The 17994-nt window shown below is 43.7% G+C and overlaps 1 protein-coding gene across 2 annotated transcripts in view; it reads right to left on the bottom strand.

The window, feature by feature from the left end:
• OBSCN (obscurin, cytoskeletal calmodulin and titin-interacting RhoGEF) overlaps positions 1–17994 on the bottom strand; it is a 223880-nt gene that overhangs the window by 187434 nt on the left and 18452 nt on the right. For both annotated transcript variants that reach the window (XM_071734574.1, XM_071734575.1), the window contains exons 4-8: positions 15595–15855; positions 9524–9826; positions 6404–6670; positions 5553–5828; positions 1462–1734 (exon numbers count right to left, since the gene is read on the bottom strand). In XM_071734574.1, the coding sequence (XP_071590675.1) occupies positions 1462–1734; positions 5553–5828; positions 6404–6670; positions 9524–9826; positions 15595–15855 (1380 nt within the window). The remainder of the gene's footprint in view (positions 1–1461; positions 1735–5552; positions 5829–6403; positions 6671–9523; positions 9827–15594; positions 15856–17994) is intronic.

Below are 17994 nucleotides of genomic sequence, written 5' to 3'. Positions count from 1 at the left end.
TATCAGAAAGACAAATTCCTTCCCAAACTGAAAATTCCCCAGCTGTGCAGTGCTGCTTCTGAGCACTCTGGAAACTTTTCATGTGAAACCAGGAGAAAGTTGCCCTCACCCAAGTTTTGTTAAAAGGGTGCAACTCAATCCCTGCTCATCAGCAAGTTCACAGGGACAGACAGTTACTTTAAAAGCTTTCTTTGCCTGAGCCATGGTATGTTTTGTAGTAGGATTTACAGGTGGGATTCACCCAACCTACACAGGGTCATCAAAAATTTAGGTTCCCAGCCTCAGGTGATGGTGAAATCTTTCAAGTTCAGAGAAAAGCAGCTCCAGAAAACTTTAAAAATCTGTCTTAGGGAGTTCTCATCAAACAGTATAAATCAAGATGGTGTCAACTCTTTTGGGGGACTTTTCAGACAGAGCCTGGTGGGCTCTTTTAGATCAGTTTTTCAAGGTGTAAATTTACACTCAACAGGAAGTTGAACTCTGTTGGATTCTCAGCCAAAGAGGAGGCAGGATGCAGTCTGAGCAAACACTGGTTGTAAACTGGAAGTAATCCCTCTAACCCAGTAAATCCTGTAGCAATCCCTCAAGGCCAGTGCTGTGCCAGAACCAGGAGTTCTGCTGATTTGGGTTCCCTGATGGGCAGCCTCATATTCACATCCATGTGATGTTACAGGTGAGAAGAACTTGGTTGTTACTTCTCTTAAATTGCATTGTACTGCAGCATGGAAAACTTTTGCACCAGGAGAAGCTTTTGGTAAAGTTTCAGTTTGTAACTTAAAACTGGGTTAAAAACCAGTCTAGAATCTTAGTGAGAAAACCACTTTTAGAAGAAGAAGAAATGTTCCCACCAGGCCACGCGAAGTGAATCAGTTGAGTTTCACAGATATTGAGTTTCACTGATAAATTCTTGTGTCATTTGATACTCTGGCTCCATCCTGGACTGGAATGCACCATGGGGAGCACTTCCCTCCTGGGACTGGCCTGACAGCCACGTGCTTTGTGCTGGGGGAGAGATGCCATGGATGGATGGCTTCACTTCCAGTACTGCAGGGAGAGCTCTCAGGGATCACAGTGTCCTTTGGGAACAGCCTCAACTCTCAATCAGGAGTTCAACTTCTCAAAGAAGGGCTCAGGCTTTCACAGTAAGGCTCTAGGACCACCTCCATCAAAGGTTCACAGGCAATGTCCAAGCTAGATGTGGCCCTCAGCCTCTTCAGCCAGCTTGGTGTCATGGTTCCAACACTGTTAAAAGCTGGTGCTGACTTTAATACATTTTTTAAAATATTTTTTTCATCTTTATTCTGTGTGCCCAGATTTGGATTTGAATAAGGGTCAGAGTCTCTGCAATAGCACCAGGCAATCTTGGCCCCAAAACCTGGTGATTTTCAGGGCGAGACAAATAGAACAAAGTCCTGACTTCCTGACACAGATTCTGACCCCCTACTTGCATCACAAACTTACCTGAGACTTTTAAATCAAAACTCAGAGTGTCATCTCCAATTTTGCACGTGTATGTCCCTTCATCTTCCTTTGTCACAGCTGAAGCCACAAGTTTATGCAGTTTTCCTTTATCTTCCATGGTGAATTTCTTACTGGCAGTGATTTCCTTGCCATCTTTGTACCACTGAACCATGATGTTGGCCTCAGAGGTCTCAGAAACAAATTCAGCTTGTTTTCCAGCAGTGGCTGTGATAATTCCTCCAGTTTTCTCTTTGTTTATGAAGTTTGGAAGTGCTGAGACAAAATAGAGATACACAGCTCTTGTAAAGAGTTCTGTGGACATCTTTAAATATGTACACTTACATCTACATTTGGTATTTCTCATAAAACCAACTATGCATGTTTAATTATGGATCTAATCACTTGATTCTAATGCAGAAGGAGCCAAACCCCCAACCTTTATGAACCATGTAGCTGAATTATCAAATGTCCAAAACCCAGAGCACATACACAGGAGGCTCAGTCAAGGTGGGAAGGAAGCTCTGGGTAATAAAGCTTTAGAAAAATATCCAGGAGAGTTGAGGGGGAAAAAAAAAAGAGGAAAAGAAAAAGAAAAGGAGAAAGAAGAAAGGAGAAAGGAGAAAGGAGAAAGGAGAAAGGAGAAAGGAGAAAGGAGAAAGGAGAAAGGAGAAAGGAGAAAGGAGAAAGGAGAAAGGAGAAAGGAGAAAGGAGAAAGGAGAAAGGGAAAAGGGAAAAGGGAAAAGGGAAAAGGGAAAAGGGAAAAGGGAAAAGGGAAAAGGGAAAAGGGAAAAGGGAAAAGGAAAAAGGAAAAAGGAAAAAGGAAAAAGGAAAAGGAAAAGGAAAAGGAAAAGGAAAAGGAAAAGGAAAAGGAAAAGGAAAAGAAAAAGAAAAAGAAAAAGAAAAAGAAAAAGAAAAAGAAAAAGAAAAAGAAAAAGAAAAAGAAAAAGAAAAAGAAAAAGAAAAAGAAAAAGAAAAAGAAAAAGAAAAAGAAAAAGAAAAAGAAAAAGAAAAAGAAAAAGAAAAAGAAAAAGAAAAAGAAAAAAGAAAAAAGAAAAAGAAAAGGAAAAAGAAAAGGAAAAAGAAAAGGAAAAAGTACAAGGAAACTAGAGGGAAGGCAATGAAGGTTTTTCAACCATTATAAAATATTGACCAATATTGGCCAAAATATCGACTCTGAAAGAGGTTAGAGTGCAATTTAGGTAAATAAAATGATATTAAATTAAAAATCCATACAGGTGACACATAGGACTAAAATGAAAAGACTTTTTTTTTTTTCTGCAAAGTAGCTGGAGCATAGAAGATAAACAATAAATCCAGCACCATATTAAGATGTAGTGGAATAATCAATTCACCAATTGCCTCAAAGCAAAGATTCAAAACCCCACCAATACCCTGGCTAAAAACATGAGTTTAGAACCATAATCCCACCTAATTCTAGCTGATGGAATTCACTTTCAAACATCTTCATAACATCTTATTTTAAACCAAGACACACAATGAAGTCACTCTGATTGGACTGTGCAGTCAAAGCTACAGAAACCAAAGCTTTGAATATGGATTTTTCCTTAATTTCAAGAAGATTCTTGCACAGTAAAAATTAACTACTCTGCAGAAGCCTGGCAAAGGCAATAATTAGCTCTCAGCACTGTAGCCCATGGTTTGGATCAGCTAAGGGTGACCCTGGCAGACTTCTGCTACCAAGGGCTTGCAATCCATGCTATGTCTGGGTAGAACACATGGGGCTTCTCCTATAGCTCAAGCACCCTACACAAGGATGGGTTTTGCCTTTAGCTTTCTTGCTTTTAAGTACATTAGATTTCTCCAAGTCTGTAGAAGTGCTTTTAATTACAGATAAATATTTGGTAAGGAACCAACATTCACCAGCTGGCAGTGTAGCATGGCCTGAAGACCTAAAGATGAAGAGTGAATTGACCTGCAAAGAATTAAATAGGGAAGAAACAGGGACAGGAGCTTCTATTTGACCTCTCCAAGTCCCTATCAGCCCTATTTTCAGGGTTTACTCCATCTGCTCACTCAAAGTAATACCTATTGGTAAAAAAAGTCATCCCAGATGCATTCCCAAACCAGGGAAAACCTCTTTCTTTAATTACTTTTTCTTGGGGCACTGAAGTCATACCAGAAGCACTTAAACCAGGGAAAACCTCCTTTTTTGATGGCTTTTTCCTGGCTTTTTCCCCCTTGCAATGGATCCCAAACGTGGAACTTTCTTCCCAGCCCACCCAGACCCACGAAGCCCACGGGGACCGAACTCCGCCGCCACCTCCGTGTCCCCAGCAGCATCCCAGAAACTCATCCCACAGCTTCAAAGTTTTGGGAGGAAAAAATAGGGAGAGGGGCCCATCCATGGACTTTCCACTCCCTTAGAAAACCCAGAGTGACAAACACAACAACGACAGCCAGGAGGAGGCTCCTCAGACGTCCTGTTCCAACGCAGGAGGTCATGAGTCAGAGGACCCCCTGGCACGTGAGGTCTCATGGCAGGACAGTGACAAAAGCCAAGTGTATTTTCTAGCAGGGTTCTGTTGGGCAGGAGGCCCAGTGAGTGACACAGCTTTGGCATGGCTCAGCAGGACCCTGCCACCATTGGCACCCACGTGATGATGCCCCTGTGCCAGGCCCAGCTGACCTGCACATCAGATGACCCACCAGAGAGCTGAGCCTGATCCACTGGAGCAACAGATCAAAAGGTGGTGAAAGGTAAAATTCTGGGCTGGTATTTAAGGCCCTCGTCCTACAAGGATGATGCAGCAAGCTGCAAGCAGCAGATGTTTGAGTGGTCAACACAGATTTTTCAAATAATGGCATAATTACTTATTTGTTAGCCCCATTATGCTGAAAAGCACATGGAAATGCCCATTAATTAATTCAAACTTATCTCTGGGTAGAGCTGCCAGGGTGAAAAATGATGCTGAGGAGGCAGCAGAGAGAGAGAGAGAATATCAAAATTAAAGCAGCTTCTAATTGTAGACAGCAGTTCCTCTCTCCATAAATTTAGCCCCATTTTAAATGAGCCTTTTTCAGCTATTTTGGTGTGTTCATTCTTTGAGAATAACAAAGCCAGTTGGTTGTCAAATGCAAAATACACATTAATCTGGGGCTTTGTTGTTTCTACACAAACCAAGGAGGGCAAGAAGCCAGCAGAACGTGAGGTGAAGCAGCTTGTAGGTACTCAGTATAGAAACAGTGGGATCATTGCTGGAAAAGAAGGTGAGGGGTGAATTATGGGGCAGAACACAGAAATCTAATGGCTTTACAAAGTGAATTTGACAGTTCAAAACATTAAAAAAAAAGCTGCACCCCTGACAGTGTCTGACAAGAAGTTAGACTGCCTTGGGGTCAGGTTGTATCCTCTGAACTTCAGTAGACATCTGCATGGCATCTATGGGACATCTGGGAACACACTGGGGCTTTCCAGCTAAAACTGGGGTTTAAAAAACTGGGTTTGTCCAGCCTGGTTGTTCCCAGGATCAGGTTGCTCCAATCCCCATCCAACCTGGCCTTCCAGGGATGGGGCAACCACAGCTTCTCTGGGCAACCTGGGCCAGTGTCACTTCTCCTTACAGGAAAGAGTTTCTTCCTAATGTCTAAGCTAAATCTCCCCTCTTCCAGTTTGAAACTGTTCCCCCTCACCCTATCACTCCATGACCTCTCCAGATTTCCTGCAAGCCCTTATTGACAGGAAAAGAAAAAAAAAAAATCCCACAATGCTGAGATTATCTTGGTCTTTCATCAGAGCTGAACGAGCTGCTCAATAACTTGTTCAACATCACAGCCTCATGTCCTTCCCCTCTGACTGAATTTTTTCATTGCAAAAGCATGTTTTTAACCACCAACCATTCATCCTCAAGAAGTAACACAAAGATCCTGTGGAATATCAAGACAGCAACTTGAGTGGAAACACAGCTCCTGCCACTGAGACCATGTTAGGTCTTGTGTTCACTCCTGTGTTTTCTTACTCTGGGACCCTGTCAAGGATAGATGATGATGGGGAGTGCACTGCCTCTGGAGCACTCCATTTCTGTCCCTTGGTGACTCTGTTGGCTTAAAAAGCAGCCTGGACAGTCCCATACCTTTCACTGAAAGCTGGTAGAGCATTTTATCCCCTTCACAGACGCACTCATAAACCCCAGCATCCTCTTCTGAAGTGTTGCGGATTTTCAGGATGTGGCTCTTCCCCACAGTTTGAAGTTCATGTTTTTCACTGGTCTTGAGCTCTTTCCCATCTTTCATCCACTTCACAGTAACTCCTGTGTCTGAAAGCTCAGCCTGAAGTTTGGTTTCCTCCCGCAGCCGAGCAGAAACTTTTTCTATGTCTCTGCTCTTGTTGGTGAATCTCACTGCAGCACCTGCCAGGAGCAAAGGCTTTGTTATTTCAAGTCATGTTGGGTTAAAATGTCCCTGATACAAGTCTGGTGTAGGTTGTGAGATGTTGGGAAAATCCTCATTCCATAGAGGAAAGCTGGAGAACCCAACTCTCAATACTAAATCAAGCCACGTGGTACTGACTTGCACATAGCACATATCTGTGGTAGACTAAAAAAATCCTCCAAGGAAAAATAACACATCAGTAATTAATTCTCTGAATCAGTAATTAATTCTCTACTCCAGGCAGAAATACCAGCAGAACCAGGAGGTGAAATTACTGGTTTAAAGTGGTAGATCTGGTCATGGAATCCATGGACTGCTGGTTGTGAGCTATGGAAATTGAGGAGATGGGTCAGGTACCAACCAGCTGGCTGGACTGACTTGCTCTGAACTCTGTGCTAGCATTACCAGGACCCACTTTAGTTCACATGATGCCATTTCAGGTACTTCCTTCAGCCCAGGCCTCAGGGAAAGCCTCCAGCCCCAGTTCTAATCATCAGATCCCAACAACTGCCCCTTGGATGGAAGGAGAGAGGATAATGATCAAAGTAAATACCTTTCACTCTCATCTTGGTGCTGGTTTCAACATTATTGGCAACAAATTTCACCTCTGCTCCATCGTGGCTTTTGGTGACATTCTTTATGATGAGGGTGTGAGTAGTTTGAGTTCTCTTCATGGTGTAAGTCTCACTTTCCTCTAAGACTTTGCCATTAAGGTACCAAGTGCCAGAAGATGTCTTTGTGAGGTCAACAGTAAACAGAGCATCCCCTCCAGCTACAGCTTCAACTGTTGTCAGGGGGGTTTTCACAGCCAGGACTGGTTCTAGGGAAGAAGAATAAAATATCTCTCTGAGATCAAGGACACAAGACTGTCACGTTGGAGAATAGTTCTTCCTGAGGACAAAGCAGATGCCAGAAAAAAAATTTTTCACCATGAGAACAGTTGGATATGGGAGTAATCTCCCCAGAGAACTGGTGGATTCCCCAGCAGACTGGACACATACACATGATGCAGCTCAACAGGGTCTTGGACCACCCCATCTAAACCACATTCCTACCTAGAAAGGTTGGAATAGATGATCCTTGAGGTCCTTTCCAACCTGGCATTCTAGGATTCTGTGAAAGCTTTGGGGGTAAACAAGAGGTGAGAATAAAAACCTGCAGCCTCATACAGTTTGCAGGCACCAAGGGATGGCTGGTGGCTTGGGTGGGATTTCTGCAGGTGACCTCTAGAACCAGAGTAAGTCCTCTTTTGCAGGGAAAGAACAACTGGCACCTTTTATTATTTTCTTTTCCCTAGGCTATTAAAGGCATAACAAGCCTGAAACACCTGGGTTCCCCAACAACTGCCCTTTTTGTTTAATACCCAGTAGCATTTGTAGATTTCAGAAGGATCCCAAGGAGACCACCCAGCCTGCTAGTCACTTCTAGATGTTCTTGGAAAACCCAGGCATGCTCAGGCACCAAATTAAAAGGATGACACCATAATGAGTCACTGTAGGATTAAAGTCTATGCAGATACTGTCCAGGGCAAGGAATCAAAAGAAGCAGCAATCTCATTGCTCAAGGTGATCCCATGGCCACATTAGCACCTTAGAAATGAAGTAAAGATCCCATATTTCTCTCCAAGATTAAAGGGACTAGAACTTGGTTCTCCTGGCAGTATGGCCCCTCGTTGCTATTTTCTAGATGCAAGTTTGATATATGGGAAATTATTGATATATATCGGAAATCACATTTATATATGGGAAATTATTGTCATTTTCCTTATATGCCCACCTCAATTTTTCCTTTCATACCAGGTCTAGAAGAAGCATTTACGAGTTTCTGGTCCATTTCATGGAGCTCTACCTCCCACACAGACTGAGGTGAGGTGCTGGAGCATGACCATACTCTACAGACCTACCACAGCAACCCAACCCCCACTGCTTTGGTGATGGTCAGTGAATGAAATCACAGAATCATGGAATGGTTTGGCTTGGAAGGGACCTTAAAGATCATCTCATTCCAACCCCCCTGCCATGGGCAGGGACACCTCCCACCAGCCCAGGTTGCTCCAAGCCCCATCTAACCTGGCCTGGAACACTTCCAGGGATGGGGCAGCCACAGCTTCTCTGGGGAACCTGGGCAGCCAGGGGCTCAGCACCCTCACAGGAAAGAATTTCTCTGCAATGTGTGAATTCAGTCTCCTCTCTTTAACTTTGAAGCTGTTCCCCTCATCCTGTCACTCCATACCCTTATAAAAAGCCTCTCCCCAGCTTGCTTACACCCCACCTTCAGGTACCTGAGGGTGCTCCAAGGTCTCCCCAGCTTTCCCTTCTCCAGGCTGAAATAAGCCAGGAAAAGCAGCAGAGAAGGGAGAAGTTGGTTGCTGTACAGATAAAATCATAGAATAATTTGGGTTGGAAGGGACCTTTAAAGGTCACCCAGTCCAAGCCCTGCAATATCAGGGACACCCTCACCCAGATCAGGGTGCTCAGAGCATCCTCAAGCCTCACCTTGAACATCTTCAGGGATGAGGCCTCAACCACATCCCTGGGCAACCTGGGCCATTTTTCCACTAGCCTCACAGTAAATAACTTTTTCCTAACATCCAAGCTGAATCTTCTCTAATTTCAAACCATTCCCCCCATCCCATCACTCCAGGCCCTTGCACACAGTCCCTCTCCAGCCTTCCTGTAGCCCCTTCAGATACTGGAAGGTCACTTTTAGGTATCTCCTCTCTTCTCCATGCTTCACAACCTCAGCTCCCCCCTTCTTCATAGGAGAAGAGTTCCTGACCATTTTCCTAGTCCTCCTCTGTACCTTCTCCATCATCTCCACATCCAGATCTCCCCTCCTCAAAGCCATGGGGAAGGTGTTGGAGCACCCACATGGCAGATGTCCTGGTTTGGGCCAGGATAAAGGTGATTTTCTGTCTTGTACTTTTGCTTTCAGCTCAGTCTCTTGTAAGGAGCTGCACTTGCTGAAATGAACAGCAAGTTTCTCAGTCAGTGGCTGCTCTGGGACTGATAACTCTGGGTGTTTATAGTTACAGCTGGGAATGGGCTGCAGAACCAGGGACACTGCTCAGCTCTGAGGAACATTTTGCCCTCCAGAAGGAATAAAGAGGTCCCACCTGAACCCCTCCTGTCGGGAGGAACAGACAAGAGAGATGCCAGAATTGACCAAACAGAGGATTCCATCCCATACACCTCATACTCAGGAGAAATTTGAGGGATCACCAGGGTCAAAGCCCTTCCTGCTTCCCCTTCTTCCCCTCTCCCTGTTTGCTTCAGCATCCTGGGAGGATTCCATCCCTTCCTCTGCCTGTGCTCCTGATCCATCCCAGCCTGAATCTGTGTGTTCCTGCCTCCAGCTCCCAACTGCTGCTGACCCCAGGATTCCAGCCTGGACTTTCCCAGGGCTGCCCTGCAGCCTCGGTGGAGATTTGAACATTATTGGGGTGAAAAGGGGGAGGAACCTGGGATCAATTTTCCTGTACATTTGTATAGATTTAGTCATTTTTCCTATTTCTCATTCCTGTTTCATTCAAGCTGTGTAGTTTAGTTTCCAACCCATCAGTCTCTCTCCCTTATTCCCTCTCCTTCCTTTATCAGGGAGGGGATTAATAAACAGCAGCAGTTATGGGTTTCATTGTCACAGATCACCCCAAACCAACCCGCGTGGGGCTCACCAAGGTGCACGGCCCCCGGGAACTCCAGGTAAGGGCTCTGCCCGTGGGTGTTGACTGCAGAGACTCGGAACTCGTAGTCAGCTTCCTCGGAGAGATTTGTCACCGTGAACTCCAGGACAGGGACGTGGGACTCGTGGCACCTCACCCAGGTGAAGCCAGAGAGTTTCTTGCGTTCCAGGACGTAGCCGTCGATGGGCACGGGGCGGGTGGTCCGGGGAGGGGACCAGCCCAGAGTCACTGAGGTTTCTGTTTTATTTTTCACCACGGGGTCAGTTGGGGGTTGGGTGGGAGGTTTTTTGGGAGCTGCAGATGTAAAGGAATGGTGAAGGGTGAGGTTAAGGGAAGTAAAAGATGGAGGAGGAGAAATACAGAATGCGGAATGGAGAACGGAGAATAATGAACGGGGAAGTAGAGAACATAAAAAATAGAAAACATGAGAGAAAGCATAAAATGGAAAACATAAAAATAGAAAACATAAAAAATAGAAAACATAAAAATAGAAAACAAAAAATAGAAAACATAAAAAAAAGAAAACATAAAAAATAGAAAACATAAAAAATAGAAAACATAAAAAATAGAAAACATAAAAAATAGAAAACAAAAAATAGAAAACATAAAAAATAGAAAACATAAAAAATAGAAAACATAAATAGAAAACATAATATAGAAAACAAAATAGAAAACAAAATAGAAAACAAAATAGAAAACAAAATAGAAACAAAAATAGAAAACAAAAAATAGAAAACAAAAAATAGAAAACAAAATAAAAAACAACAGAAACAAAATAGAAAACAATGGAAAACAAAATAAACAATAGAAAAATAGAAAACAAATTAGAAAACAATAGAAAACAATAGAAAACAATAGAAAACAATAGAAAACAATAGAAAACAATAGAAAACAATAGAAAACAATAGAAAACAATAGAAAACAATAGAAAACATAAAATAGAAAGCTAATTAGAAAACAAAATAGAAAACGACAGAAAACAATATAGAAAAAATATAAAATATAAAATAACTATAGAATATAAGATAAAATACAAGATATAAAGTATAGACATGTGATAACATATAAGTATAAAATAAAAACATAATAACAACAGAACATAATAAGAACATAATAAAACATAATGAAAACATAATAAAAACATTATAAGAACATAATAAAATAATATAAAACAAGAAAAACAACAAAAACATAGTAAAAACAAAATTAATATAAAATTAAAATATAAAATAAAAACATAAAATAAAATCAAAGATCATATATAAAATATAAAAAAAATAAAAGATGAAACAAAGATACACATAAAATTATAAAATGAAATAAAACACAGCAAAATTAAATCAAATAGCAAGAATTTTATACCCAAATGGAAAAGCCACTGTGCCTCGTGAGGAAAGCTTACACCAGCCTAAAATCTACTCTTGCTTCATAAAGTTCCATGAAACACTGATGTGAGATGGAAAAAGGAATGGACGGGAGATGCTCCTGGACAAAGTTGTCCAATCCACCTACCACACCCCTACCCCCCAGCCAAACATTCCTGATTTCTACACAAATTCCAATTGCTCTGCACAGACAAGGAGTCTGCAGTCAAATTTTTTTTTTTTTTTTTTGCAGTTAAATTTTCAGTGCTAGACAGACCACGTCCTGTGGAGCCCCTGGGGAAGCTTGGTAACACCCTACTTGTTATTTTCACTCAGAAGATGGGTAAAAAGACCAAAGATTGTCCAAAATCCTGTGCACCAAACCCCTGGTCTATTTCCTCAGCGTGAACCCAGGTTAAAAAAAAAAAAAAAAAAATATTACCAACAAACCATAAAGTGAAAATATGGGATTTGTCATTTTAAGCAATGGTGATATTTTGATATTTTACAATTTTTGGCACATAGTGATCCTCTTGAGCCTGAGCTGGGAGTCTATGCCCTCCCTTTCTTCTCGAGAACCTGGTCCCAACCCAAACACACCAAAACCTTTCAGAGCAGATCCTCAACACAGAGCAGTGAAATGCTGCACAACTGGGATGAAAAAATTCTACTTGGAAAAAAGTTCTCAGGGCCTGGAGTCCCCATCATCCCTGGAAGAGGTTTCCAAGCTCTGGAGATGTGGTGCTGAGGGACACGGGGCAGTGGTGGCCTTGGCAGTGCTGGGGGAAGAGTTGGACTCCATGATCTGGGATGTCAGGGAGTGACAGGACCAGGGGAAATTTATTCAAATTAGATTTAGATTAGATATTAAGAAGAAGTTCTTCCCCATGAGGGTGGTGAGACCCTGGCACAGGAAATTTCAAGGCCAGGCTGGAGAGGGCTCTGAGCAACCTGATCTGGTGGGAGGTGTCCCTGCACATGGCAGGGGGGGTTGGGACTGGGTGATCTTAAAGGTCCCTTCCACCCCTGAAAATTCTATGATCTTAAAGGTCTTTTCCAACCAAAACAATTCCATGGTTCCAGAGATAAAAGACAGACATGAGCTAATGGTGCCAAATTTAGGGCTGTGGAGATCTGAGATCTGTTCCTCTTCTCTGCAGCCACTTTCCTCTGGGTACCTGCCCTCTGTCCTGCCTCTCATTTTTCTGCTGCCCCCACTCAGAAGGAAATGTTGTCATTTCATCTCCCGGCAGTGACATCCATCACTGGAGACCTCTGGTTTTGTACTTTGTGCAGACCCTGCTTGTAAGGTTGGGGAATTAACTTCAGAAGGAAATGACAAAGAAACCTTCCCCCTGTCAGACTTTATGATGGAGATGGGGCTGGTTCACAGTACCCGAGGGCACAAATGTATCCCTGCAAGTTTTTGCACAATGAATATTTATCATAGAATCATAGAATCATAGAATTAGCTGGGTTGGAAGGGACCTCAGAGATCATCAAGTCCAACCCTTGATCCACTCCCACTGCAGTTCCCAGCCCATGGCACTGAGTGCCACATCCAGGCTCTTTTTAAATGTCTCTAGGGATGGAGAATCCACCACCTCACCGGGCAGCCCATTCCATTGCCTGATCACCCTCTCCATAAAAAAATTCTTTCTGATATCCAGCCTAAATCTCCCCTGGCACAACTTAAGACTGTGTCCTCTTGTCTTGTTGAAAGTCGTCTGGGAAAAGAGCCCAACCCCCCCCTGGCTCCAACCTCCTTTCAGGGAGTTGTAGAGAGTGACGAGGTCTCCCCTGAGCCTCCTCTTCTTCAGGCTGAACAGCCCCAGCTCTCTCAGCCTCTCTTCATAGGATCTGTGCTCGAGTCCCTTCACCAGCCTGGTTGCCCTCCTTTGGACCTGTTCCAGGACCTCGATATCCTTCCTGAACTGAGGGGCCCAGAACTGGACACAGGACTCGAGGTGTGGCCTCACTAGGGCTGAGTACAGAGTACATTCACCCTCTCATTCTTCTTGAACTCCTTTAGGGAAGACTCAAGTTCCATCAGGATAATTAATTCTGTGCTGCTACCAACACGGTCAAGAAGTGAGGAATTATCTGATATGCTCCAGTTACACATCCTCTGACCCAGCAAAGGATTCATTTCATTTAATTTTGGCTATCTCAGAGGTGTCTGGTTTAAGTCAGTCAGCCAGACTCCAGCTGTAATCCCACAGGGAACACACTCAGGAGCAATTCATCCCAGCTTGAAGGGATGAGACAGGGGAAATGAAATGCAGGTTGTTTGTACTCAAGAATTCATGACTACAGAGGGAGCCCAGAGTTAAAACCAGACTCTGAGACAACAGATCTCTCTCTGCCTCAGTTTACCCACCTGTAAAATGGGCATAGAGGCAATGCAAGATGCTTAGCAATTAATACATAAACATTTTTTTGCCTGACAACTGCTATTAAAACAGCCAACACTGATTTTTGTCCAGCTAATTGAAGGAGATGTGGACATAATACACAAAATCCTTCAAGCAGCCAATCAGACATCCACAAAGTGTAAAAATAGGAAACCTCAACGTGATAAATGCTTCCTTCAGTACACAAATAGACACAGAAGGGTTTTGGGGGGCACAGTTACTGCTGCTCAGAGCTGGATGCCCATGAGTGTAGTATTAAGCTGAACACTAGACCCTGGGATCAGATCTCTTGACCTTACCATCAGAAACTGTAATATAATATTTTGTTCAGGATTCCTGGTTGTGGGCAGGCAGCCTCCTCTCTTTTTCTATTCCATGAATCAACACTCGTTTCATAAATTGAACAGCAGAGTCCAAAATCAAAGTGAATTTTGCCTTTCCCATTGGATAGGTGCTTGGTTGGATGCTCAAGGTTTCCAAATCCGGTGTCTAAATTCCAGTTGGAAACTCTCTCCATTCCAAGTGTGCAATGGACCTTATTTTCAGCTCACTTTAGCTCACCAGCATCTCACCCCAACCAAGCTGAGATAACACAGCAGTTATAAACCTTTAAATTTCCTTTTACCACTCAGTAATTGCAATTTGGAGGTGGTGATGGGGGAAAAGCTTCATCATTCTTCACAAAAATGGGAATCAAAACTGCAGCAGACCAGAACCCACATCAAGTTCTCTGCCTAGGAAATGGAATGCCATCAAAATGAAACTTCATAAAATTAAGCAGTTTTCCCAAATTTTTGTGTAGGTTCCAATCTCACTGACATTGCACCTGCTGTGACCACTCTGGCAATGGAAAAACTTGCCAGACCAGATGGGCCAAGTGAAGAAATTCTCCAGCCTTTTAGTGTCCCCAGGCAGAACTCATCAAGACCAAGGTCCTCTCTTTCAGGATGGCACCAATTTCCCAGCTTTGCTGCCCAGGAAAGGTTGTGATGTCTCCTTCTCTGGAGATATTTCCAAACCCACCTGGATGCAGGATTGACTTGACTGCAAAAGCTCAAGAAGCTAAAGTCCAAGTGAGAGGTTTCAGGTATGGTGAACCCTTGACTACTCCTCAAAGGCTTCGTGTGCCTGTGGGTAGCTGTTCCTTCAGAGATATTTTTGCTTCCTAGAATGGAAATAATCTGCCAAAAATGTTCAGGGCACCTTTGTAGTTCCCTGTCATAACCAGTGTACCCTCAAGCTACCTTAATATCTCTGTAGAGAGACCTAGAGAAGGAACTAAATGCTGGCTGACTTTCCCCTCCAAATTCTCAGCAAAGTTAGAGAGGGACAGGTAAGTGGCACCTATTTGCCAGCAGAACTATCCCCACAACAAGAATTAACAAATGCCCCCCAGAGAAACTAATGATTTTGTAAAACAGAGGTCAGCAAGCAGGTGGAATATCTGCAGGGCCCTGTGTACAATGAAGTAAAGTGACTGCCATGCAATTTATGTGATGTTTTTTAACTGCTTGAAAGAGTCCAGGGCAGAGCCTCCAAGATGATGAAGGAGTGGAACATCTCAGCATCTCCCTTATGAGGAAAGGATGAGGGAGCTGAGGGGCTCTGCACTTTGGAGAAGAGGAGAATAAGGGGTGAACTCATTAATGTTAATAAATATGTAAAGGGAGAGCCAGGAGGATGAGCCAGGCTCTGCTCAGTTACACCCAATGATAGGACAGAAGGCAGTGGATATAAATTTGAGTGTAGAAGATTCCATATAAACAAGAGGATAAATTTTAAATTTTTTTACTGTGAGGGTGACAGCCCTGGCCCAGGCTGCCCAGGGAAGTTGTGGAGTCTCCTTCTCTGGAGACATTCAAACCCCACCTGGATGCTTTCCTAGGTGAATCTGCTCTGGCAGGGGTTGGACTAGAGGAACTTTTGATGTCCCTTCCAACCCCTAACTTTCTGTGATTCTGAGCATTTCTTGATGAGGAGAACATGCATGTCCCTTACCCCATACTCAGTTATCAGCTGCACCATGAAATGGGGGTTGCACAGAAGACACAAGTTTGTGCCCTGCCCTTTCCCCAGCATTCTCTGTTTTGATCTCTCCATGACATTTTGGAACACTACCATTCAGGCTGTTGCCCTTCTGTGGCAGACATCAAACCTTCTGTTGTCCTAGGACAACAAACTTACCCTACCTGTACAATATTACCTCCCCTATACCCACAGGATCAGCGCTAGCATGGGAGCTACAGAAGACCCAACACCAAGACCAAACAAAACCAAAGCTTACTGGTCACAGTGAACTGGGTAGAAGTTCTGCTCTCATCAGCCAGGAAGGCAATTTCACCAGCATCTTCCATCTTACACTCCCGGATGATCATGGTGTGCTGTCTGCCAGAGGATGTGATGGAGATGCGGTCGCTGGGTTTCACTTCTTCTTTATTTTTCAGCCATTGGATGTTCTGGCATTCATTGTCCAGCTCCACACAGAAGATGGCTGTGTCATTTGTGAAGACTGCAGTCTTTCTTGGAAGCTTTTTAATGATGTTTCCTTTAAATGAGAAATTAATTACGATCAGCAAACAGAGGTTTATTAAAGTCTTCGGCAACATTGGACCATCCAGACTACAACAGGACCAGCCAGCAGCTCTCACCTAATCAAAACATTGTAGACACTATGCAGACACCCCTAAATTAATTCCTAGGCTCTGAGTGATACAGAACAGATAATCCCAAGGATTCATTTTGGCCTTTAAGGAGAGAAAAGCAATCTTGTTCCACTACGGTCGCTCCTGTTTCTACCCCACCATGGGGAATCTGCTGTTGAGTTAAAAAAAAAAAAAAAAAAAAAAAAAAAAAAAAAAAAAAAGGCACATGGCCCTGCCAAGAATAGATTTGGCAGAGATACAGATCTCATTGCCCACATATGGTGGGAATTGAAATTAAAACTTTGCTAAAGGAGGTCAGTCTGAAAGCAAACAGGTCTCTCATCTATCTTTGGGCTTCTGCCTCCACCTAAGTTACCAGTAATTTACACACCCGAGGTGGCAAACACACCAGCCACCTGAATTGATAGAAAATACACTAAGAAGAAACCCTCAGATCTCTTCTTAGAGTCAAGCCAAGAGTTCACATGGAATGAACTCCATTTATTTGTGTCCTTTGCAAGTGACTGTGATGTTTATCACTTACTAGAACAATTCCAAAGAACTCAGATGTGACAACTCCCAGGAAAGCTTGGACAAAGCATCAGGAGACCACTCCTATGGACAAATGGTGACTGGTTTCAGCCCTGGAGTGGTCTCTGTGAGGCAAAATATCCCTCACCCAGAGCTGTGTGATGAGGATCAGTGCTGAACTCCTTCATGGAGCAGCAGATCAAGCACACGTTTCATCAGTAGCATTCAAGAGCTCAGTTTTCTTCTCACCCTCCCCAAAGTTTGGCTGCACATCTGCTCCTTGCTGCCCTCAAGCTCTGTCCCCTTCCCTGGAGCCCTTTTCATCCTGCTGAGCTCTCACACTTGTCCAATCTCACTCTGCTCTCTCCAACCTCCTCCCCCCAGCCCAGGCACATTCTCCCCCAGGAAGGTTCTGCCTCTATTTACTCCTGAGACCTCCACCTGGCTCCATCACTCTCTTTTTAATGGAACATTAAAAGTTTAACCCTAAGGGAAGGTGAAACACAAAGGTGTTTGTCTGAACTCTCCCACATCTCTGGACTAAATTTTCCCTTCTGCCTCCATCCCTGTGCGCTCTCAACTTTTCTAATAACACAAAAAGGAACTTGTGCAAGGGTTGCACCACTTTATGTAGCAAAGAAATAAATAAATCCAGGGTTCAAACTAGTCAGGACAAGTGCAGTCCTGTAGCTACAAGAGGTCTCCAACCCATGCAACAGGAGATGGGTCAATGATACCAGGAGAAGATTCAGACAAGGGAGGAATTTTTTTACGGGTGGTGAAACACTGGCACAGGTTTCCCACAGAGGTGGTAGCTACCCAATCCCTTGAAACCTTCCAGATCAGGTTGGACAGGGCTTTGAACAGCAACCTGAAAGATGTCTCTGCTCACTCTAGGACAGTTGGACCTTTAAAGGCCCTTTCCAGCCCAGACCATTCTATGATGAGCATCATCAAAATCAATTCTGTAGGTCCTGGAGTTGTATGGATAAGATCTTGCTGATCCAGCAAGTCAGGAAGCTCATCCTGATGGTCCTGCAGACATGACAACATCTCCGATGTGTGTGTCTACTTGTTGTGAGACAACTACACCATACCAGGCTCAACACCTCCTTGCACATCAGCCCTAAACCACCAGGCTCAGAACACTTGAATATGGATCTATATCCACAGCTCACACTTTTCTCAGCAGCTTTCCAAACTCCTGGGAACAATTCCAGGTGTCAGAGCATGGCTCTGGTTTCCAATCCCAAACCATACTGGTGCTGACCACATCCTGCATCACACGTGGACCATAAACCACAGCTGCTAAGCCAACTTCCCAGCAAGGTCACCACCATCTTCAGACAAGACTCATCCTTGTATTCTCCAAGCACCAGACCAGAGGTGCCAGAGGACAGGTCCAATGCTTGGGATCACATTAAGGGAAGTTCTGGGATACAGTTCAAGGGATGTCACCTTCTAAGAAGCCCCTTTAAGCATAAGTCCCCACTGGGTGACAGACCTCATGC

The sequence above is a fragment of the Heliangelus exortis genome, chromosome 2 (genome assembly GCF_036169615.1).
Source record: "Heliangelus exortis chromosome 2, bHelExo1.hap1, whole genome shotgun sequence".
In the NCBI taxonomy this organism is placed as follows: Eukaryota; Metazoa; Chordata; class Aves; order Apodiformes; family Trochilidae; genus Heliangelus; species Heliangelus exortis.
Note: the sequence above shows the minus strand (reverse complement) of the source record. Positions and strands in the feature narration are given on the sequence as shown.